General features: G+C 43.7%; 1 protein-coding gene across 1 annotated transcript in view; it reads left to right on the top strand.

Annotated features, from left to right (window-relative positions):
* PARP4 (poly(ADP-ribose) polymerase family member 4) overlaps window positions 1–24,802 on the top strand; it is an 89,883-nt gene that overhangs the window by 48,156 nt on the left and 16,925 nt on the right. The window contains 11 exon segments of the mRNA XM_049781639.1: window positions 378–424; window positions 1,476–1,554; window positions 3,401–3,538; window positions 7,362–7,557; window positions 8,622–8,689; window positions 10,596–10,783; window positions 14,740–14,839; window positions 18,709–18,879; window positions 19,348–19,428; window positions 22,510–22,548; window positions 22,550–22,579. Coding sequence (XP_049637596.1) covers window positions 378–424; window positions 1,476–1,554; window positions 3,401–3,538; window positions 7,362–7,557; window positions 8,622–8,689; window positions 10,596–10,783; window positions 14,740–14,839; window positions 18,709–18,879; window positions 19,348–19,428; window positions 22,510–22,548; window positions 22,550–22,579 — 1,137 coding nt within the window.

Raw genomic sequence — 24,802 nt, 5'->3', positions numbered from 1 at the left:
AAAATATCCTTCATAATTGTTACATTGTGTCAGTTACTGATATTTGATAAATCAAATCTTACTATTCCAAACTGAGCCCCGCAGTTTTGTCATATCCCTAAGCTGTGGCCTTGGTGGCCTTATACTCAGCTAGTCTCACTAAAAAATTTAATATATATTTGGCTGTATACATAGATATGTTTTAATTTTTTGGTTTTTCGGTCACACCCGATTGTACTCAGAGATTACTTCTGGTTCTGCTCTCAGAAGTTATTCCTGGCAGGCTCAGGGGGACCATATGAAATGCCAGGAATCAAACCCAGGTTGGCTACATGCAAGACAAATGCCCTACCCACTGTGCTATCATTCTGACCTCAATATATCTTTTCTTTTGGCAGGATACAGTAGAGAAGATTTGTGTAAAAGAAATTGGATCAGAGCAAAGGTTAGTACTTAAAATATAAAAACAGTCATGTTGGGCCTGGAGAGATAGCACAGCAGTGTTTGCCTTGCAAGCAGCCGATCCAGAACCAAAGGTGGTTGGTTCAAATCCCGGTGTCCCATATGGTCCCCCGTGCCTGCCAGGAGCTATTTCTGAGCAGACAGCCAGGAGTAACCCCTGAGCAATGCCTGGTGTGGCCCAAAAACCAAAAAACAAACAAACAAACAAAAAAAAAAAACAGTCATGTTTTTTTTGGTTTAAAATTTCATTAAAAAGGGGCCAGAGGGGCCGGGCGGTGGCGCTGGAGCTAAGGTGCCTGCCTTGCCTGCGCACGGACCGCGGTTCGATCCCCCGGCGTCCCATATGGTCCCCCAAGAAGCCAGGAGCAACTTCTGAGCGCATAGCCAGGAGTAACCCCTGAGCGTCACAGGGTGTGGCCCAAAAACCAAAAAAAAAAAAAAAAAAAAAAGGGGCCAGAGAGGTAGCCTGGAAGTAAGACGTTTGCCTTTCATGCAGAAGGTCATCGGTTTGAATCCCAGTGTCCCATAAAGTCCCCCGAGCCTGCCAGGAGCAATTTTTGAGCACTGACCCAAAAACCACCAAAAATTTTTTTCATTAAAAAATATAAAAGATTGTAAAGGCTCCACACACTGTATCCTGGGTAAACAGGTCTGAAGCAAGGGGTGCCACAGGGAATAATCCAGACCAGGCTGAGAGGGTGAATCATACAAGGGCAGGTAGTTTAGAGCTGCCTGCCAGAACTGCAGTTTTTATTGAGTACAAGCCCACCCCAAGCAGGGAAGTAAGGACAAAAAGCCTATCCTGAGCCAGATCAGCCCAGGTTAGCTTGAGCCAGGTGAAACAAGATGTAGGAAAATCTCCGTTTAGGGTAAAACCAAGTTGTAAATAAACAGATATCAAGAAACCAGGGACGATCTTTGTTTCAGGTGAAACTAAGTTGTAAATTGTGAACAAACAAAAGACAACTAACTTCACATCATTGCTTACTGTCTAAGATACTGAACTGAGATGACTTTCTCTTAATTTCCTGTAGCTTCTCATTGACTATGTCCATTGAGATGCCCTACGTGATTGACTTCATTTCTAGTGATACGCATCACTTGAAACAAAAGGTCAGTTTTGCTTCATTTTCTGTCTTTAGTTATTCTATTTCTTTTTTGTGTGTTTTTTTTGCCACACTCAGTGACATTCAGGGATTACTCCTGGCTATGCGCTCAGAAATTGCTCCTGGCTTAGGGGACCATATGGGATGCCGGGGAAATGAACCACGGTTGTCCTAGCTAGTGCATGCAAAGCAGATGCCTTACCACTTGCACCACCACTCCGGCCCCAGTTATATTCTATTTCTTTTGTTTGTTTGTTTTGTGAACCACCATCCTTCTACATGCAAGCCAAATGCTTTACCTCCATGCTAGCTCTCCAGCCCCTATATTCTATTTCTTGAAAGATTTTGTAGTAGCATTTATTTTATTTCATTAAAACAAGATATATATGCACAGGTTTTTTTTGGGGGGGGGATCTTTTTGTTTTTTGGTTTTTGGGTCACACTCAGCAGCACTTGGGTTAATCCTGGCTCTACACTCAGAAATTGTTCCTGGCAGGCTCAGGGGACCATATGGGATGCCAGGATTCGAACCACCGTCCTTCAGCATGCAAGGCAAACACCATACACCTCCATGCTGTCTCTCCGGTCCCTCACAGGTTTTTTTGTTTGTTTTGTTTTTTTTCTATTTTTTTCTTTGCCTCTATTTTATTTTTATTTTTTTTCACAGTTTTTTTTTAAAGTTAAATAATGCTAATAGTGATAGGCTTGATTTATCTTTGACTTCCATTTTCAGTAGTAACTTAAGCTCCTTCCTGCTAGTCTTCACTATAGCAATAGGGTGGGCATGTTCCACTGCAGGCACTTTTCCCAGGCCTTACCTGTCAAACCACAACCCATGTTTACCCCACAGCTCCAAGGCAGAGTAGATGCCACAATACCCAGAAGAGAGGCTGAGAAACAGCACAGGGGTCTAGTGGCCTTTTGGAATTTACCAGCTTGTCTTTATTGCTTTACATTTCATCATCTAGGGCTGGAGAGATAGCATGGAGGTAGGACATTTGCCTTGCACGCAGAAGGACGGTGGTTCGAATCCTGGCATCCCATATGGTCCCCTGTGCCTGCCAGGAGCGATTTCTGAGCATAGAGCCAGGAGGAACTCTTGAGTGCCAGCAGGGGTGACCCAAAACAAAAACAACAATAACAAAAAGTTGGCTGAAGGGGTCAAAGAGATAGCATAGAGGTAGGGTGTTTGTCTTGCAAGAGGCCGACCCAGGACCAATGTTGATTCCCCCGAGCCTGCCAGGAGCGATTTCTGAGCCGAGAGCCAGAAGTAACACTGAGCACTGCTGGATGTGAGACAAAAACAAAAACAAATCAACTATACTCGGTCATTTTACATTTATTAAAATGTAATTTAAACATAAATAAGATTCCCCTTGGATGTTCCATTTTACTGTTCTAAGTTACGTTTACCTCATATACTTTCCTCTATATTCCGATAAGTCTAACTGAATGCTTAAATATGTAACAGTTGGGGCTGGAGAGATAGCATGGAGGTAGGCCATTTACCTCGCATGCAGAAGGACAGTGGTTCGAATCCCAGCATCCCATATGGTCCCCTGAGCGCTGCTGGGTGTAAGCCCCCTCAAAATAAAAAAAATATGTAACAGTGGATTCTGAGTTTGAGACTCTCTTATGTTGTGTTTTCCCACATCTTACTGTGTATATCATTATTTCAGAAATGTGATTGCTGTGATCATCATGCTTGTAAAACTCATAGTATAATTTAAAAATGTATGACTATTGTTGATGCTTATATAAATTACTCAGGGTTTTGTTGCTTGGTAGAGAAGAGCAAATTGATAATATGGGGTCACTCTTATCATTGACTATCTTGGTTGTTTATTTTGTAGAGAACAGACTGCAAAGCTGTCATTAGCACCATGGAAAATAGCTGCTTAGACAGCAGTGGATTTTGTCTCCGCATTGGTCTGACTGATGCATATCTCCCGAGAATGTGGGTTGAAAAACATCCAGAAAAAGAAAGTGAGGTAAAGTCCTGCTCCTTAAGTAGGAGGCATTCTTTTTTTTTTTTTTAATTTCAAAGAAAGTAGATCTTCTAAGTTTTAAATTGTCGATAATCCTGAAAAACTAGAATCATAAAATGAGTTCTTATCACACAAAGTTTTATAACTAAAAGTACAGATGCTATTCAATATAAGAAAGTTAAAAAAAGTTTTAATCAAAACTCCTATATTTCTAGCATATTTCCCTGTAAAAATTTATCATCATATTGTGATAAATCTTTACACAACATGTGTATATCAAATATGTTCAGTACCTTAAAATTATGTTTATAGCATAAACATAATATATACACATTATATCTTGGTAAAATTGAAGGAATTTTTAAAATTATGTGACAGCAGTTATACTTTAAGTATTGGTAGAAAAATAAAGGATGCATACATATTTTACAAGCACAATAGGATTTGTATTTCTTTTAGAATAGTGTATATCAATATGTGAGAGAGGTGGTCCGGAGAGATAGCATGGAGGCAGGGTGTTTACCTTGCACGCAGAAGGACGGTGGTTCGAATCCCAGCATCCCATATAGTCCCCTGTGCCTGCCAGGGGTGATTTCTGAGCACAGAGCCAGGGGTAACCCCTGAGCAAAGCTGGGTGTGACTTAAAAACCAAAAAAAAAAAAAAATATATATATATATATATTTATATAAGAGAGGTATATTATTTATCCAGAGTGTTTATCTATATATATTTCAGATATTTATTTTTTTATTGATTTATGACCTATAATGATGGAAACACCAATCCCGACACTATAGATTTTATTGGAATTCTAAGTGCTGAATGCATTTTATATAGCTTTATTATTTTTAGAAAGTTTTCTACTTTTACAAGTAGATCTTTTTCATAAAAAATTGTATATTGGGGCTGGCGAGGTGGCGCTAGAGGTAAGGTGTCTGCCTTGCAAGTGCTAGCCAAGGAAGGACCATGGTTTGATCCCCCAGCGTCCCATATGGTCCTCCCAAGCCAGGGGCAATTTCTGAGTGCTTAGCCAGGAGTAACCCTTGAGCATCAAATGGGTGTGGCCCGAAAAACAAACAAACAAACAAAAAGTACATTTTGGGGGCCAGAGAGATAGCATGGAGGTAAGGCGTTTGCATTTCATGCAGAAAGACGGTGGTGGTTCAAATCCCATATGGTCCCCCATGCCTGCCAGTGGTGATTTCTGAGCATAGAGCCAGGAGTGACCCCTGAGCGCTGCCAGATGTGACCCAAAAACCAAAAAAAAAAAAACTGTACATTTTGGGGCTGAAGAGATAATACAGTTGTTAGGGTGTTTGCCTTTTATGTGGCAAACCCAGGTTCTATCCCCGACATCCCATATGGTTCCCCGAATCCACTAGAAGTAACTCCTGAATGTAGAGCCAGGAATAACCACTGAGCATCACCAGGTGTAGTCCAAAACAACAATGTCAAAGTTGCATATTTATGAGTCCCAAGGGATAGTACAATAGGTAGGAAGCTTGCCTTGCACATGGCTGGCTCAGTTTCAATCCTGGTACCACACTACCGAGTGTGTCCTAAAACAAATCAACTAAAAACCAAAAAGGACATATTAATACCAGGTTCTGTAAACACTAGGTATATCCTTAGTTGGGCTATACCCAAAGGTGCTCAGGGGCTACTTCTGTGTTCAGGGATCCCTCCTGGTGGGCCTCAGGGGAACCATATATGGTGCTGGGAATCAAATTGAAGTTGGCCGCTTACAAGGCAGGTACCTTAAATTGCTGCTCTATCTCTGTAGCTCCATTTGCCCAAGAAATTTTTGTGTGATATCAAGTATTTTTGTTAACTACGCTTACTATACTAATAATAAATCATAAAGAAATCTATTTTAAAATAGTTCATTGGTGAGCTGGAAAGATAGCACAACAGTAAGGCACTTGCCTTGCATGCATTTGACCCGGGTTCTATCCCCAGAACTCCATAAGGTCCCCTGATTCCTGCCAGAACTGATCTGAGCACAGGCCAGGAGTAAACCCTGAGCACCACCAGTATGGCCCTAAGAAACAAAAAATATAAAATAAAACAGTTCATTGATATACATTTAATTTTACTAATTTTGTAAAAAGCATATTTGTATACTAATGAGATAAATATGCTTGTTTATTTTTATATAAAGAATTTAACTTGGGGGCCTGGAGAGATAGCACAGTGGCTTTTGCCTTGCAAGCAGCCGATCCAGGACCAAAGGTGGTTGGTTCAAATCCCAGTGCTCCATATGGTCCCCCGTGCCTGCCAGGAGCTATTTCTGAGCAGATAGCCAGGAGTAACCTCTGAGCACTGCCGGGTGTGGCCCAAAAAAACAAAACAAAAAAAAATAAAATAAATAAAAAGAATTTAACTTGGTGCTGGAGAGATAGCACAGCGGTAGGGCATTTGGCTCGCATGCAGAAGGACAGTGGTTCAAATCCCGGCATTCCATATGGTCCCCCGACCTGCCGGGGGTGATTTCTGAGCATAGAGCCAGGAATAGCCCCTGAGCGCTACTGGGTGTGACCCAAAAACCAAAATAAAAAAATTCAGGTTTTGGGGCCAGAGTGATAGCACAGCAGTAGGGCATTTGCCTTGCACGCAGCTGCCCAGGACGGACCTGGGTTCAATCCCCTGGTGTCTCATATGGTCCCCCGAGCCTGCCAGGGGCGATTTCGGAACACAGAGCCAGGAGTAACCCCTAAGCTTAACTGGGTGTGACCAAAAAAACAATTTAAAAAAAGGGCAGAGAGATAGCATGGAGGTAGGGCATTTGCCTTGCATGCAGAAGGATGGTGGTTTGAATCCTGGCATCCCATCTTATCCTCCGAGCCTGCCAGGAGCGATTTCTGAGTATAGAGTCAGGAGGAACCCCTGAGCGCTGCAGGGTGTGACCCAAAAACCAAAAAAAAAAAAAAAATTAACTTTTGGTCTACAGAGTATCCTTAACATTTTTCAGAGTGTGCCAATATTTTTATTTTAGTATTATCAATGTTGAGGATGCACTGATAAATATATAAATTCAAAATGGCATAAATAAATACATTGTATAAATAAAAAATGATAGGAGTTGGTTTAGTGCCATTTAAAAAGTGTTGTAAATCCTGTCCTAATCTTAAGAATTATTTAGAGTAGCCATGAATTCATTTAAAATGGATTAATTCTGGGCCTGGAGAGATAGCACAGTGGCGTTTGCCTTGCAAGCAGCCGATCCAGGACCAAAGGTGGTTGGTTTGAATCCCGGTGTCCTATATGGTCCCCGGTGCCTGCCAGGAGCTATTTCTGAGCAGACAGCCAGGAGTAACCCCTGAGCAATGCCGGGTGTGGCCCAAAAAACAAAAACAAAAACAAAAAAATAAATAAAATGGATTAATTCTGCAGGAAACCAACCCCTCAGATTCTCATATTTGGCTTTGAGTTTGTTTTTGGCTGTTTTGTGAGTGCTGCTTGGAATTTTTGTTCCAACTCAAAGGTGCTTCCTATTTAAAACTGAGCTGATGGCACTAGTACCCCTGACCTCGTCTGGGGAGGGAGAGGTAGTTCGGAAGGCCATTAAAGAGTGAGAACTCTAATTCAGAACCCAATTGCGGCACCTAGAAACTTTTTACTGGCTCCACCTTCAAGTCGCACTTTGATAGGATGTGTCCCCCAGCTTCAGAAGTTTTGCCACTACTATCCCAGTTCTGTGGCTGCCCTTCAGAAAGATGGTAGGTGAGCCTTTGGATGACGTTTTGTAATCACTTGTCACATCATATGCCTATGTCAAAATGTGGACCATTTCCAGTACCAACCCAGCACCTTTGCTTCTGCTAGGCCTGCATGCTCGTTTTTCAACCAGAACTCAATGCCACCAGCCCTGACCAGACCAGCCAGAATGAAGTGATTATTTGTCTCGACTGCTCCAATTCCATGGCGGGGGAAGCATTCTTGGAAGCCAAGCAAATTGCTTTATATGCACTGTCTTTGCTGGGCAAGAAGCAAAAGATCAACGTTATCAAGTTTGGCACAGGTAACAACTCGTGGATGTTATGAGTGCCACGTGGAACTTTAGCTACAGCTCAAAGGTGCTTCCTCCTAATGCTGAACTCCTGGCACTAGTAGTAGTACCCCTGACCTCATCTGGGGAGGGAGATGAGAAGGGAAGGCGGTTGAAGAGCAGCAACTCGGAGTCAGATCCCAACTCTGTCACTTACTAACTCTCTTGGGCAAGCACTTAAACATTCCAGTTTTCATTTCTTCTGTTTGATGATAAGAAAAATGCAATGACCTACAAATTCCTGATTTTGTAGGCACTGTATGGATTTAAAACAGTGTGTTTTAAATAATAACATTTCTTAATAATTGCCTATTACAAAGTTATATAGATGTTGCTATCATTATTACCCACTGAACCAATTTCTTGGATCTACAAGGATTCCAGGGCAAAGGGGAGAATATTTAAAACCAGAACAGCAGAACTGGGATGCAAGATCAGAGAGCCAAGCATCCTTTGCATGCTGGAGGACTGAGTTTCATTCCTGGCCCTGTATGGTCTCCTGAGCATCAGGAAAGAATTGTTGAGCACTGAACTAGGAGTGGAACCCCCCCAAAAATGAGAACATTAGTAGAAAAATTTGTCTCAGGAAGTATCAGGTCAGCCTTAGGACAATGCCATCATACAGATGGGGACTTAGGAATATCTAGGTGATAGGACACTCTTGCCCTATCACCTTCTTTACCATCAGCACAAAGTCCACTCCCTTTATGAGGGAGCTTAGCATCTCTCTCTGCTAGAGGAGGTCAGGTTACCCCGGGCTACACAGACATGGAGGGTGCATCTGTGTCCCTCTTGTGGCTTGTGGCTCTACACTCTGTATTAGCCATCTGTCTTCAAGCACAAATCTGTGTGTGCAAGCTTTTGAGTCAGAGCTTTGCACAGTGAAGAGTATTGTCTGAATGTTTCAGAATTTCTTCTTTCAAGGAATGCTGTAGTGAACTATTTTTGTGTTAAAATTGCCAAATATTAGTATATGTTGAGCACTTTCTTTTATTTTATGACATGGACAGTGATGCCTCTTGCCCATCTTTTTACAGGTTATAAGGAGTTATTTTCATATCCTACCTACATCAAAAGCATCAATTTACCAACTGAGTTCATAAAGGTGAGTGGAAAGAGCTTTCTTTACCTCCTGTGTCTGTTCTATCACATTTTGGAAGCACTGTCCAGGACTTTGCCCCTGAGATTGCCAGAAGAATACCTCCCATCAGGAAATCTTTATAATGTTGAAGAGCTCTTTTATTTCACTCACAAAAGCAGTATAAATATTGAGAAAAATGGGAATTTGAGAACAGAAATAAAAGGCCACCCAATCATTCCACTATGCGAACACAACCCAGCTTAAATAACCTGGAATATCTTCATTCCTATCAATATTTCTAGTACAGAAAGTTGTCATCTCAGTTCATACTGACAAGTCTGGGACCCAGAGGCATGGGGGGAGGAGGGCAGGGGTTGTTTTATATCAAGAAAAAGGAAAAAGGAGGGGCTGGAGAGATAGCATGGAGGTAGGATGTTTGCCTTGATGCAGAAGCACAGTGGTTCAAATCCCATATGGTCCCCCGAGCCTGCCAGGAGCAATTTCTGAGCATAAAGACAGGAGTAACCCCTGAGTGCTGCCGGGTGTGACCCAAAAATAAATAAATAAATGAATAAATAATTTTTTTTTTTTTTTGGTTTTTGGGCCACACCCGGTAATGCTCAGAGGTTACTCCTGGCTATGTGCTCAGAAGTTGCTCCTGGCTTGGAGGACCATATGGGACACCGGGGGATCAAACTGCAGTCCTTCCAAGGCTAGCGCAGGAAAGGCAGGCACCTTACCTCTAGCGCCATCGCCTGGCCCCTATAAAAATTTAATAAAAAAGGAAAAAGAAAAAAATTGCAGGGAGAGGGAACCTGAAAGATAGTGGGCAGGGCACTTGCCTGGCATCAGGATGACCAGGTTATCTCCTCAGCACCCTAAAATGGTCCTTTAAGCCACATCAAGAGTGATTCCTGGGGCTGGAGAGATAGCATGGAGGTAGGGCGTTTGCCTTGATGCAGAAGGACGGTGGTTCGAATCCTGGCATCCCATATGGTCCCCCGAGCCTGCCAGGAGCAATTTCTGAGCATAGAGCCAAGAGTAACCCCTGAGTGCTGCCAGGTGTGACCCAAAAATCCAAAAAAGAGTGATTCCTGAGCTCAGGAGTAAGCCCTCAGCACCACCAGGTGTGGCCCTCCAAAAAAGAAAAAAAGCAGGGGAGTGCTAGGGACAGCTTAGAGGCCTGGAACACAGGCTTTGCATGCAGTACCTCAGGTTTTATATCTAGAACCCCTTAGCATCCAGGAGTGACACCTGAGCACTTAGATGGGAGTAGCCCTCAAGCAGTATATTGACAGCCACTGAAAAGCCCACAACAATAGCAACCAGAAAAGTATACAAGAGCCAACTAATAGAGGTCTGAGAAATAGCACAGGAGTAGGGAATTTGCCTTGTAGGCATCCTATCCAGGACAGAAAGTGGTTCAAATCTCAGCATCCCATATGGTCCCCAGAGCCTGCCAGAGCAATTTCTGAGTGCAGAGCCAGAAGAAACCCTGAATGCTGCTGGGTGTAACCCAAAAACCGAAAAAAAAAAAAAAAAAAAAAAAGGAGCCAACTGATAAAGAGATGGTTACTGTACTGTTCCATATATGTATATTAAAAAAAGGTACATTAAAAAATTCCTGTGACGGGGCCAGAGAGATAGCATGGAGGTAAGGCGTTTGCCTTTCATACAGAAGGTCATTGGTTCAAATCCCGGCGTCCCATATGGTCCCCCATGCCTGCCAGGGGCTATTTCTGAGCAGATAGCCAGGTGTAACCCCTGAGCACTGCCGGGTATGGCCCAAAAACCAAAAAAAAAAAAAAAAACCACACACACAAAACTCCTGTGATAGTATCTCTAAGCTATGTGGTGAGTAAATGAGCACAGTGAGTGGTAATTCAACTTCACAGGGCACACTAAGCAATCTATATTTCCTTGACTCCAGTCAGCTACACCCACCATGGGAAATACGGATTTCTGGAAAGTGCTCCGTTCCTTAAACCTGCTGTACCCGAGCCGAGGATTCCGAAACATCGTCTTCATCTCTGACGGGCACCTGCAGAACGAGCGGCTGACACTGCGCCTGGTGAAAAGGAGCCTTCGGCACACCAGGCTCTTCTCCTGTGGGGTTGGGTGAGTGCAGGCAGGAGGGGCAGCCTCCTTACCCTTGTTTGAAGGTCATTTTTATCGGTCAGGATTTTTTCAGGTTTTGAAGTGGACCAAAAATATAGAAGCTGCTTCATGTCGAAATTCTGGGCCCCTCTGTATGAGGCTGCCTGGACCTCAGAATCCAAGTTGGCAACTTATTGCTTTAACCTTCAGCATGTTATAAAATGAACATACTGATGAAAAACATACTGACTTCACAGGTTTATGAGGGATGCTGTCCTATGGTGAAACCTTGGGGCCAGAGCAGTGGTGCAAGTGGTAGGGCATTTGCCTTGCACACGCTAACCTAGGATAGACCACGGTTCACGTCCCATATGGTCCCCCAAGCCAGGAGCAGTTTCTGAGTGCATAGGCAGGAGTAACCCCTGAGCATTACCATTGTGGCCCAGAAACCAAAAAAAAAAAAAAAAGAAACAGAGTCATGCAATAGACCATGGCAAGCAACACTTTAATGTTAGTTATTAATACAACTTGCCAATGTAGGCTGAGAAGCCTAAAACTCTGGCAGTACCTGACTCAGGTCCTGCTGTAGCTGTTTTTGATGATCGGGAAAGAAAGGCTATTGATTTGGGGACCTTCCCTCATGCTTTGCCTACCCCATGCTTTGCTGCATCATAACTATTTCTGCCTGTTGTGAACATTTTTGTTTTTGGGTCACACCCAGCAGCGCTCAGCGGTTACTCCTGGCTCTACGCTTAGAAATCGCTCCTGGCAGGCTCAGGGGACCCTATGGGATGTCGGGATTCAAACCACGGTCCTTCTGCATGCAAGGCAAATGCCCTACCTCCATTCTATCTCTCCTGTTCCTACATTTTTTAATTTTTTTTTAATTTATTTTTTGTGGGTAGGGGGAGATGGAGATGAGAGGCACACTCAACAGTTCTTAGGGGCTACTCTCAGCTCTGTGCTCCAGAGTTGCTGACTGAAGAGCTTAGAAGACCAGGTGATACCAAGGATCGAACCCAGGTCTCTTACATGCAAAGCACCTGCTCAAGCTATGGAGCTATTGCTGCAGACCAGTGTTTGATTGTTGGGGAGTCACCCTCAGTTGTGCTCAGGTGTGATCTAAAGTCATACTCAGGGAATAGTATAAATTGGGAGGAATTTGAATAAAGGTCAGCTACATGGAAGACAAGTGCCTTCACCTGAGCACTATCTCCAACTAGGCCTAGCATTTGCATTTTCTTTCTGGTTTTTAGTTTTGTTTTTTAATTTTTAGACCACACCCAGCAATGCTCAGGGCTTAGTCCTGACTCTGCTGTCAGGAGTTACTCCTACTGGTACTCAGGGGATCATGTGGGATGTAGAGATAGAATCAATCCTGAGTGGGCAAACAAGGCAAAATATCTGATAAAGCAAACACCTTCCTGTTGTGCTATTGCTGTCTGTCTTTTCTTTTTTGTTTGTTTGTTTGTTTGTTTGTTTGTTTGTTTTGGGCCACACTCAGCAGCACTCAGGTATTACTCCTGACTGGAGCCAGAGCTATAGCATAGTGGTAGAGTGTTTGCCTTGCACACAACCAACCCAGGACGAACCCAGGTTCCATCCCAAGCATCCCAGATGGTCCCTGAGCCTACCAAGAGTGATTTCTGAGTGCTGTGCCAAGAGTAAACTCTGAGTGGTGCCACCGCCACCACCACTGGGTGTAGACCAAAAACAAAAACCGAAACAAAACGAAAAAAGAAATTACTTCTGGCAGGCTCTGGGGACCATATGGGATGCCAAGGACTGAACCCAGGTCGACTGCATGCAAGGCAAAAGTCCTACCCACTGTGCTATTGCTCTGGTCTCTATGTGTTTTTTCTTTAAGTGGGTAGGCCACACCTAGCTGTGTTCATATTTACCCCTGACTGCTCACAGGTCATTCTTGGTAATGATTGGATGACCAGATGAGGTACCAGGGATTAGGGTATGCTGCACGCAAGGCAAGTCCCCTATCCCAGTACTGTCTTTCCAAGTTAGAATTTGTTTTACTATCAAGTGTTTAGTCTTTCTAAATGCTTCTGTCTTGTTTTGTGCATAATCCTTTGCATTTGCCAACCCTAAAAAGATGTGATGACTCTAACAGAGACTGTTCATCCTACCTCTTGTCATGGATTATCCACTGAATTTTTAGATTTTCAATAGGAGATTCTACACTGACAAAATATATACAGTCCAAATTGACTTGATCAAGGATTTTTCTAATAGGTGTTGTTATCACTGCCAGTTAAATTTGAGGACAAAAGACAAATCTTTCCATCTTTATCAGAAAAAGTACTTCTTAAATAATCTTATCTCTTTCTGAAAATTAAATTATCCTGTCTTTAATATTTTAGGAAAGAAGGCTTTCCGTAGCCATAAAATTATTACTGATAGAAATTTAATAGGGCCTAGGGCTGGAGCGGTGGCGCTGAGCAGTAAGGCATCTGCCTTCCCAGCTCTAGCCTAGGATGGACCATGGTTCAATTCCTCCGGCGTCCCATATTGCCCCCAAGTAATTAAGTGTGTTTCAGATTTTATTTTATTTTTTTATTTTATTTATTTATTTAGTGTGGTTTTTGGGTCACACCCGGCAGTGCTCAGGGGTTTTTCCTGGCTCTGTACTCAGAAATTGCTCCTGGCAGGCACGGGGGACCATATGGGACGCTGGGATTCGAACCAATGTCCTTCTGCAGGAAAGGTAAAGGCCTTACCTCCATGCTATCTCTCCAGCCCAAGATTTTAATGTGTATGTTTTATTAACTTTTTTTCTAGTCAGTTCTCTTTTAATTAATTAATTATATTTTTTGTTTGTTTTGGGGCCATACCCAGCAGTGCTCAGGGGTTACTCCTGGATCTACACTCTGAAATCGCTCCTGGCAGGCTCAGGGGACCATATGGGATGCCTAAGTCAGCTCTACTGCTGTGCATTTGCTCCTGTCCCCTGCCAGTCGGTTCTTGTTCTTTGGGACCAGTCTTGGGTGACTTGAAATTCACCGATAGGGGGGCCGGGCGGTGGCGCTAGAGGTAAGGTGCCTGCCTTGCCAGCGCTAGCCTTGGACGGACCACGGTTCGATCCCCCGGCGTCCCATATGGTCCCCCAAGCCAGGAGGGACTTCTGAGCGCATAGCCAGGAGTAACCCCTGAGCGTCACCAGGTGTGGCCCAAAAACCAAAACAAAAAAAAGAAAAGAAAGAAATTCATTGATAGTTGATCTGTAGCTCCATGAGCATTTGTTTTGGTTTTGATTTTGGTTTTTGGTCATACCCAGCAGCGCTCAGGGGTTACTCCTGAATCTACGCTCAGAAATCGCTCCAGGCAGGCTCAGGGGACCATATAGGATGCCGAGATTCAAACCACCGATCTTCTGCATGCAAGGCAAATGCCCTTCCTCCATGCTATCTCTCCAGCTCCCTTCATGAGCATTTGATGCCTTTAGGGTCTTTCTAGTTCTCCTTGCCCTCCTTCAGTAACTTGAAGTCAAAAATTTCTGCATTTTTCTGTTGTGAAAGAGAAATCGTCCTTCTGCTATGTAGGAATTTCCAATGTCCAGCCCTTCAGGGGGGGTTCTCTTTAACCTCGGCTACAGAAAAATCTTCCTTCTTTTACCTGTCATGTCTCTTCTACGTCTCTTCTAGTCTTTGGGTTTGGTTAACATTTTAATTGCTTGGGGCCGGGTAGGTGGCGCTGGAGGTAAGGTGTCTGCCTTGCAAGCGCTAGCCAAGGAAGGACCGCAGTTCGATCCCCCGGCGTCCCATATGGTCCACCCAAGCCAGGGGCGATTTCTGAGCACATAGCCAGGAGTAACCCCTGAGCGTCAAACGGGTGTGGCCCAAAAACCAAAAAAAAAAAAAAAAAAACATTTTAATTGCCTACACTTAAATTTATTTTTCTAATTTTTCTTTTTTTTTCTTCTTCTTAAAATTAAATTAAAATTAAATCCTGTGAAATGTTATCAGTTCTACAGCAAATCATCATACCTTACGGATATTGTCCCAGTGTGGTGCCGGAGTGTTTGAATATTTTAACTCAAAATCCAAACATTGCTGGAAAAAACAGGTATGTTTATCAAAAGATCTTGCTTCTAGTTTTCTTGTTTAGGAGTGCATACATGCTTTTCTTAGAGATGTGATGATTTCTATACATTTTGTGCCGGGAAGAGTGTTGGAAGGAGACAGGAACACCTACACTCTTATCCAAGGAAACCTTCATTGGGCATGAGAGTCACTCCTAGATCAGAATTGATTTACAAGTGTCAATCAAATAGAGGGACTGGATCGATAGTGCAGCAGGCAGGGTGCTTCCCTTACATGCAGTCAACCTGGGTTCTACATACATAATTCCCTGAGCCCACCGGGAGTGATCCCTGAATGTAGAGCCAGGAGAAGTACTGAGGGCTGCCAGGTATGGCCCCCCAAAATAAAACATAAATAAACATCACAAATTGACTTTTTTTTGGGGGGGGGGTCATATTCGGCAGTGCTCAGGGGTTGCTCCTGGCTCTATGCTCAGAAATTACTCCTGGCAGGCTTGGGAGATCATATGGGATGTCGGGATTCGAACCACCATCCTGCATGCAAGGCAAACGCCCTACCTCTATGCTGTCTCTCCAGCCCAAATTGACTTTTATTTTATTTTAATTTTTAATTTATTTAGTTGATTTTTTTTAATTATGAGGACAAAGATGCAAAGAAAGAAGACAAGGTAAAGTTACAGTGGAAGGACAATCACCCATAACATAATTCTCAGAAGAAGTTCCCTTGCTGTTATCTTAACTTTGAACTTTCAGCCAAAGAACATTAAGATAAATAAAACAGAATCCATGTACAATTACTTTGTCCCTCAAGTCCCCAGATTGTAACACATTATAATATTTCTTAACAGAACACAAGGCAATCTAAAGCCATAAAACTTACGTAACTCCTTAAACATTAAGGAAGTCTAACAATTCCTGCCTTGGTGGCTGGGGAAGTGGAGCAATAGCACAGCAGGCAGGGCATTTACCTTGCTGACCTGGGTTTGATTGCCAGCATCCCAAAGGGTCCCCTGAGCTTTCCAGGGGTGATTCCTGAGTGCAGAGCCAGGAGTAAGCCCTGATGGCCAATGGGTGAGGCAGAAAACCCTAATATATATAATTTTATATATATGATTTATATCGCAACTCACCATGTTGAGTGACGTTATGTCCATCCACTGGGAAGATCCTCCTGACAAAACAGGAGCTCTATGACTGTGCCATATGAATCTCATGCCACCTCCTCCCCAACCCTGGCAGATGGTGTTTTTTTGTCTCTATGAATCTGATTGTTTTAGATACCCGTTAGTGTAGCTGTAGACTCTTTGTTTTGTTTTGGGGTCACAACTGACAGTGCTCGGGGCTTACTCCTGGCTGTGCACTCAGGAATTATTCCTGACAGTGTTCAGGAGACCATATGGGGTGCCAGAAATTGAACAGGGATGGCCACATGCAAGGCAAGTGCCTTCCCTGCTTTACTATCTGCTCCAGGTCCTACTGTAGCATATTCGTCCCTTAGAGCCAACAGTAGTTGATTGGACACATTTTCAGGGGCCTTCCATGCTAGCCCACAGATATTCTTCCCTTTTTTTTTTTTTTTTGGTTTTTCGGGCCACACCCGTTTGATGCTCAGGGGTTACTCCTAGCTAAGGGCTCAGAAATTGCTCCTGGCTTGGGGGGACCATATGGGACGCCAGGGGATCAAATCGCAGTCCTTCCTTGGCTAGCGCTTGCAAGGCAGACACCTTACCTCTAGTGCCCTCTAGTACCTCTAGTACCTCTAGTACCTCGCCGGCCCCTATTCTTCCTTTTTTTTTTTTTTTTTTGTGGTTTTTGGGTCACACCCGGCAGTGCTCAGGGGTTATTCCTGGCTCCAGGCTCAGAAATCGCTCCTGGCAGACACGGGGGACCATATGGGACACCGGGATTTGAACCGATGACCTCCTGCATGAAAGGCAAACGCCTTACCTCCATGCTATATCTCCGGGCCCCTATTCTTCCTTTTTTAAAGCTGAAAAATATTCTGCAATGACACATTTTGATTAATGATTCATTTGTTGATAAACTTTGAGTTTCTACCTTTTGATTGTGAATTATATCTTGTACTTAATATTGCTTTAAATTTGTTATTATTCTAGTTTTTGGGCCACACCTGGACATGCACAGGGAATACTCCTGGTGTGTTTAGGGGACTATGTGGGATGCTAGACCATATGGATCAGCCATGTGCAAGGCAAATGCGCTATCTGCCGTACTACTCAGGTCCCTGCTTGAGTTTTGATTTACATTTTCCAAACAATAATACTAAACAATGTTTCACTCCAACCCCTTCTGGATTTTGATTTGCATTTCCCAAATAATAATATTGAATTATCTTTAAAGATATGTGCTACTATCTTTAAAGAAATGTATGTTCAGGGGACTGGATGGGGGAAAAAAAGAAATGTATGTTCAGGGCCGGAGAGATAGCATGGAGGTAAGGCGTTTGCCTCTCATGCAGGAGGTCATCGGTTCGAATCCCGGCGTCCCATATATGGTCCTCCCGTGCCTGCCAGGAGCAATTTCTGAGCCTGGAGCCAGGAATAACCCCTGAGCACTGCTGGGTGTGACCCAAAAACCACAAAAAAAAAAAAAAAAAAAAAAAAAAAAAGTATGTTCAAATCCTTTGCAGAATTTTCTAAGTATAAATTACTTTCTTTAAAGACCATGTATAACATAGTTGACATAGTTGATCATAATACATTTGTTTCCATGTAAGTGGGAGCAATTATTCAAAAGAAGAAAGAAAAGGAAAAAGAGACAGCAGCAAGAAAATTTGTAAAAATCATTGTACCTCACTATGGGTCTTTAAACCATTTTCAGACGGTTTAGCTTGTTGATAATTTGTTAATAATATTTGTTAATTTGATAATAAGTTGCTAGTTGATAATTATGCTACTTTTTGTTTCTGAACATTAGGTGCCTTCAGATACACAATGACATCTAAATTGGTGTGTTTTTACAGGGATAAGAATAATTTAAAAAAATTGGAGTTGTGTGGCCTCAAATTCTAGGCCTGACACTGAGACTTTTGTAGGTGTGTTTTCAGCTTCCAGGGCTTCTGGAAGTAAGAGAAGTTGGGGGTTAGGGAAGGAAGGGTGCCTTTTAGAATGTCAGTTCAAATAGCAGCGTATCTGGAGTTTCAATCAGACTGGTGTCTCTGTAGAGAACTGTTGATGAGTGGTAAAGCTGGATGAGGGGTGCAGCAGGCTTGGTGTCAGCAGGTTAGGGATTTGGGCCCACCCTCTCCTCCTGAGATTGTCAGCTTTCAACAGCATGACTGGTATACCCATAATTTTTCACAGTTGGCTTACATCTCTTTCAAGAGCATAGTATGGAGCTGGCTAGATGCAAACGTGGCAACTGTTTGCAATGGAATAATTTTAGGAAATGTTGTAAATTTAAATTATGTGTTAATGGGCCAAAGAAACAGTATAAGGATTAAGGTGCTTCACTTTCATGCTGTCAGCCCCAGTTCATTCCCCAGCACTGTGTATAGTCCCCTGTGCCTCCCTCAGAGAAATCCCTGAGCACAAAGCCAGGAGTAAGCCCTGAGCACTACTAGGTGTGGTGAGCAAATGAGCAAAACACCAACTAAATTATGTGCTAATGCTATTAAATTTTCCAATTAATATATTTCTGAGGGACCAGAGAGATGACTTAATGGACTAAGCAGATGCTTTGTGTGTGGGAGGTTGATGTGTATGTAATCCACAGTTCTACAAGGTCCCAAGCACCACAGTGAATGACCCCTAAGCACCACTGGGTATGACCCAAAATAATAACATCTTTTAGGAAAAGTATATAGTGGCAGGAGGAAAGAAAAATAAAATGTCCCAAAGGCTAACAGGGAGAACTGATTCCTCTTTTCCAGATAGAAGCCCAGATCATGAGAATAAGTTCCCCAAGTTGTCACTCTGTCTCCGTCAAATGGCAGCAGCTGAGCACGGATGCTCCGGAGCCACTGCAAGCTCCCGCCCAGGTGCAGGCCCTGTTCCCCAATGAGCGGCTCCTGGTCTACGGTTTCATCCCTCACTGCACACAGGTGAGCAGGTGCAAAAGGGACTGTGGGGACTAGACTAGCGGTGTGTGTACCAATATCTCTCTTCTCCTTCTTACCCATTCCCCCATCAGAACATGTGACAAATTTTCTCTTTCTGAGAACATAGTAGGTTTGATTTCTAATTATGAGAGAGAGAGAGAGAGAGAGAGAGAGAGAAAGAGAGAGAGAGAGAGAGAGAGAGAGAGAGAGAGAGAGAGAGAGAGTGAGTTACAGGATGTGGTTAAACTAGGCTACCTAGAATGTGACTGGCCTGGCTTCCATCGAAGGCATCTTATCTGGTCCCCCAACTCCTTCAGACATGATCCCTGACCCTGGATCCAGGTGTAAGTCCTGAGCACCCACCCGGTGTGGCCTGAAAACACACACACACACACACACACACACACACAAAATAAACAGAAGATTTGTTAATCTAACCAAGACCTAATGCATTCTCTACCCCCATTTCAGGCAAGTCTGTGTGCTTTAATCCAAGAGAAAGAATTTTCCACTATGGTATCAACGACCGAGCTGCAGAAGACAACGGGAACCGTAAGATTCATTTCTTCACTCTATGGGTGTGTTGTGGGGAAGTTACAATTTTCTGTTTTCATGATAAGTTCTCTATGATTACTTTCTCATGGTTGCTTTTCTATATTGACATCCCAGTACACCTTATGATGTGCAGGATTGTGAACTGTAAACTTGAGGGTGTATTGTCACCTTGAAAGCAGGCTTCTGCCCATAAGGGTTCAAGAGTGCTGTATGAAAGTTTTGCAGACCATACTCCAGATGCTGTGTAGTTAATAATGTAGTCAACAGCTTCAGGAAGAGTTTTGTGGGGCCAGAGAGATAGCATGGAGGTAGGGAATTTACCTTGTATGCAGAAGGAAGGTGGTTCAAATCCCAGTATCCCATATCATCCCCCCAGCCTGCCAGGAGCGATTAATGAGCATAGAGCCTGAGCGCTACCAGGTATGACCCAAAAATAAAAAAATAAAAAAAAAAAAGGAGAAGGAGAAGGAAGAAGAGTTTGTATTTCTGCTGTCCTGTGTCCAGTGTCACACTGATTCCACACTAGACCCTGTGTGCTTTATCCCCCAAGGTCTATGTTGGTCCCCCTACCTCTCTCCTCTTCTCTCTCTCTCTCTCTCTCTCTCTCTCTCTCTCTCTCTCTCTCTCTCTCTCTCTCTCTCTCTCTCTTATCTGCCAGTCTATGGCCCCTTTCTCCCCACCACCTTGGCTTTAAGTAGGGTATTTGCCTTGCTTGCTACTTACCTGGATGGATTCAATTCCTGGCACCACATATGCCCCCCTGAACCCCTCCAAGAATGATCCTTGAGTGAGAGCCATGAGTAAGTCCTGAGCATTGCCAGTTGTAGTCCAAAAGCCAAAAAGAAAAAAAGAAAAGAAAAGAGTGACCTAGTTATTGGCTTTCTTTTTTGTTTTGCTTTTTTGCTTTTTGGGCCACACTCTGTGATGCTAAGAGGTTACTCCTGGTTATGTGCTCAGAAGTCACTCCTGGCTCGGGGGACCATATGAGATGCCAGGGATCAAACCAAGGTCAATTCTGGATCTGCTGCATGCAAGGCAAACTCCCTACCCACTGTACTATTGCTCTGGCCCCTGAGGGCCAACTATTTAAATCAAAACTCAAAGCTTTCCTTTCACCTTGATTGGGAGAACATGTGTGTGGGTGCATGGGAAAAAGGTAATGAATCTGCTAATATTACTGGGGCTTGGGGCAGCTCTAGGTCTAGGTTCCAAAATAATAGGTGTAGGGACCTTGGTCCATTTACAGCTGGTTGGGGATGCCCGTCAAATAGCTGAAACAGCTCTAGATCTCCAAACTCAGCTGGATTTCTTGACCAGAAGTTCAGAAGTGGTGCTCTAGAATTGAAGGGGCTGGACTTACTGCTTTTTGTGCACTGCCTAGGGAAAAACCTGCCTAGTTCTGGTTTGGTCAGGAGTGCTTTAGCTCAGTTTAAGAAAGGTTTCAAGATAGGGAAGAGCAAAGGAAAAATAGTATGAACCTGGTTTTAATTCTCTACTGACTAAGCAGATTACTCTTGTTTGAACCCTGTATTTTTAAGTAGGATAGTGAATTTTGTTTTCTACTAGGATAAATGCTATAAAGCTATGGTAATGAGATAGTAGTATGAGATTTTTAGGATGAACAGAAGATCCTGAGATTTCGGTCTGATGACCTCATAGTTAGGAGAAGATGGGAGCAATGTGCCATTACACAGTTCTTAGGATTAGGGAAATCCCCCCTGCCACCACCATCCCCATCTCTGGGAGGACAACAGGCAAGTAGGGCTTATTCACAAGGTACATGGCTTAATCTAACTTTACTTTGCTTAGGTAAGGTTTAGAAATGCAGGTATGTGCCCTGAATACATTGTACATGAATACATGCCTAAAAATGTATAAATTGTGTGCCTACCAGTGTTTTCAGGCCTCCAACTCCCCTTTGACTTGTGGGTCGTCAAAACTGTCTTTTTTTTTTTTTTTTTTTTTTGGTTTTTGGGCCACACCCGGCGGTGCTCAGGGGTGACTCCTGGCTGTCTGCTCAGAAATAGCTCCTGGCAGGCACGGGGGACCATATGGGATGCAGGGATTCGAACCAACCACCTTTGGTCCTGGATCGGCTGCTTGCAAGGCAAACGCCGCTGTGCTATCTCTCCGGGCCCTTTCTTTTTCTTTTTCTTTCTTTCTTTCTTTCTTTCTTTCTTTCTTTCTTTCTTTCTTTCTTTCTTTCTTTCTTTCTTTCTTTCTTTCTTTCTTTCTTTCTTTCTTTCTTTCTTTCTTTCTTTCTTTCTTTCTTTCTTTCTTTCTTTCTTCTTTTTCTTTCTTTCTTCTTTCTTTCTTTCTTTCTTTCTTTCTTTCTTTCTTCTTTCTTTCTTTCTTTTTCTTTCTTTCTTTCTTTCTTTCTTTCTTTCTTTCTTTCTTTCTTTTTTTCTTTCTTTCTTTCTTTCTTTTTTTTTTATACTGAGTCTTAATAAATCTGTCCTTATACCTCTCCAGGAATAAATAAGAAAAGTGATCGGGGGCCCGGAGAGATAGCATGGAGGTAGAGGTGTTTGCCTTTCAATGCAGGAGGTCATCGGTTCGGATCCGGCAATCCCATATGGTCCCCCGTGCCTGCCAAGGAGCAATTTCTGAGCACGGAGCCAGGAAAAACCCCTGAGCACTGCCGGGTGTCACCAAAAAAACCACAAAAAAAAAAAAAAAAAAAAAAAAAAAAAAAAAAAAAAAAAAAAAGAAAGTGATCTGGGGTCTGGGCAGATATCATGGAGGTAGGGTATTGCCTTGCATGCAGAAAGACGGTGGTTCGAATCCCGGCATCCCCATGTGGTCCCCCAAGCCCTGCCAGGAGCGATTTCTGAGCGTGAGCCAGGAGGAACCCTGAGCGCTGCTGGGTGTGACTCCCCTCAAAAAAGAGAAACTGATCTGTGCTTTTTATTTTGGTGGTGGTCACAGAAGTACGCATCTGTTCAACTGTAAACCTAAAGGGAAAATTTTCCTTCTTTGCATCTTACAGTATAAAATGGCTTTTCTGTGACTAGTGAGGAGCCATCTGAATGCTTTTTTTTTTTTCTTTATTTCTGAAAACACAGATGATCCACACAGTTGACGGCAAGGGCCCTGATCCAAGATTACGAAGATGGTTATTCTCCACGAGGATGAGATCAACCACCAGGTTCTCACTTTCTGTATTAAAAACCATGGCATTGTGACTGATTCTTCTTTGATGCATTCACTCGGGAATTATTACATGAGTAGAGTGAGCTGGAGCCACAGCAGTTGGGAGCATTTATTCCATGCTTTCCATACTTGGGTTTTCGAGTAAATGTTTGTTGAATGAATCAGCAAAATCATCAAAAGAGTAGGTGTCAATGGTTTCTTGAGAATTCCGTTATATCAGAGAGAGGTCTTAGAAGCAAATATATTGCAGGCATTATTAGTACTCCATCATAATAGATGAATAAATTCAAGTTCGGGATACTTGGGGGACCTGCTCAGGGCTACAGCCTAGTCAAGCCCACCTGTTTTCTCCTAAAAGAGCTGAGACATGAGGCTACAGAGAGAGTACAGGGAGCAAGATGCTTGTCTTTTTTTTTTTGGGGGGGGGCCACACCCAGCATTGCTCAGGGGTTACTCCTGGCTGTCTGCTCAGAAATAGCTCCTGGCAGGCACGGGGGACCATATGGGACACCAGGATTCGAACCAACCACCTTTGGTCCTGGATCGGCTGCTTGCAAGACAAACGCCGCTGTGCTATCTCTCCGGGCCCAAAATGTTTGTCTTACATATTCATGGACCATATTTGATCCCTGGAACCATATATGGTCCTCTGAGGAGTGATACCTGAGCACAATAGGGAGTTGCCCCCGTAGCACCAGTGGTTATGCTCACCCTCATTTTCTCCCCCAAGAAAGGAGCTGACGGTTCCCTTATTTAGTCAGACCTCTGTGACTGGTCACTTTTGGGTTGTGATCTTTCTTGTTACTTTGGGGGCATATCATACACAGTGATGCTCAGGGCTCTGGTACTCAGGGATCATTCCTGGTGGAGCTCATTGGGGAACCATATGGGGGTTATGGGGAATATGAAGCAGAAGCCAGCAGCATCCCAAAGCCAAGAATCCCACCCTGTACTATCTCTACAAACACCTCACTATGATCTGAAATGAGATTCAGAATATGTGGAGTAGGACCCATCCCCAAAAGAAGGTCCCCCCTGTGTGCCCTAGGGCATGCCATACCTCACAGTCAGAGCACAGGTAGGCCAGTGTTCTCACTGTTCTCCTTAGCCAGAATGGTTTAGCAGTCTTTGTGTTCTGTTTTGCTTTTACGTTTGTGTTGGAGGTCAACAGACCAGCCTGTTCTCAGGTTATTTTAAAAATTATTTCAGGCCCGGAGAGATAGCACAGTGGACGTTTGCCTTGCAAGCAGCGATCCAGGACCAAAGGTGGTTGGTTCGAATCCCGGTGTCCATATGGTCCCCCGTGCCCTGCCAGGAGCTATTTCTGAGCAGACAGCCAAGGAGTAACCCCATGAGCATCGCCGGGTGCGGCCCAAAAACCAAAAAAAAGAAAAAAAAATTATTTTAGGGAGCCAGAGTGATGGCACAGTGGTAGGGCATTTTTCTTGCATGTGGCCTACCTGGAATGGACCTGAGTTAGATCCCCAGCATCCCATCTGGTCCCCAGAGCCTGCTGGGAGTAATTTCTGAGCACAAAGCCAGGAGTAACTCCTGAGCACTGCCAGGTATGCCCCCCCCAAAAAAAACCCCCCGAAAAATATCATTTCACCTCTCAATGTTCCATGTTTCACATTCCTCATTAAAATGGGAAGTATGGGGGCCGGGCGGTGGTGCTAGAGGTAAGGTGCCTGCCTTGCCTGCGCTATCCTTGGACGGACCGCGGTTCTATCCCCCGGCATCCCATATGGTCCCCCAAGCCAGGAGCGACTTCTGAGCACATAGCCAGGAGTAACCCCTGAGCGTCACTGGGTGTGGCCCAAACCCATCCCCCCCCAAAAAAAATCACATGAAAATGGGAAGCATGGGGGCTGGAGAGATGGCACAGCGGTGTTTGCCTTGCAAGCAGCCAACCCAGGACCTAAGGTGGTTGGTTGGAATCCCAGCGTCCCATGTGGTCCCTCGTGCCTGCCAGGAGCTAACCCCTGAGCACTGCCGGGTGTGACCCAAAACAAAACAAAACAAAAAATGGAAAGTATGCTGAAGAAATGGCACAGGGGTCATGCGTATGCCTTGTAACACAGTTGGTCCTGGTTTGATTCCTAGCACTACATGTGGCCCAATGAGTATAGCCAGGTTTAAATGCTGAACACCACTTGATGTGACCCCAAACAAAAATATACAAATAATAAAAATCAAAAAATCAGGGCCCGGAGAGATA

The sequence above is a fragment of the Suncus etruscus genome, chromosome 10 (assembly GCF_024139225.1).
Source record: "Suncus etruscus isolate mSunEtr1 chromosome 10, mSunEtr1.pri.cur, whole genome shotgun sequence".
Classification (NCBI taxonomy): domain Eukaryota; kingdom Metazoa; phylum Chordata; class Mammalia; order Eulipotyphla; family Soricidae; genus Suncus; species Suncus etruscus.
Note: the sequence above shows the minus strand (reverse complement) of the source record. Positions and strands in the feature narration are given on the sequence as shown.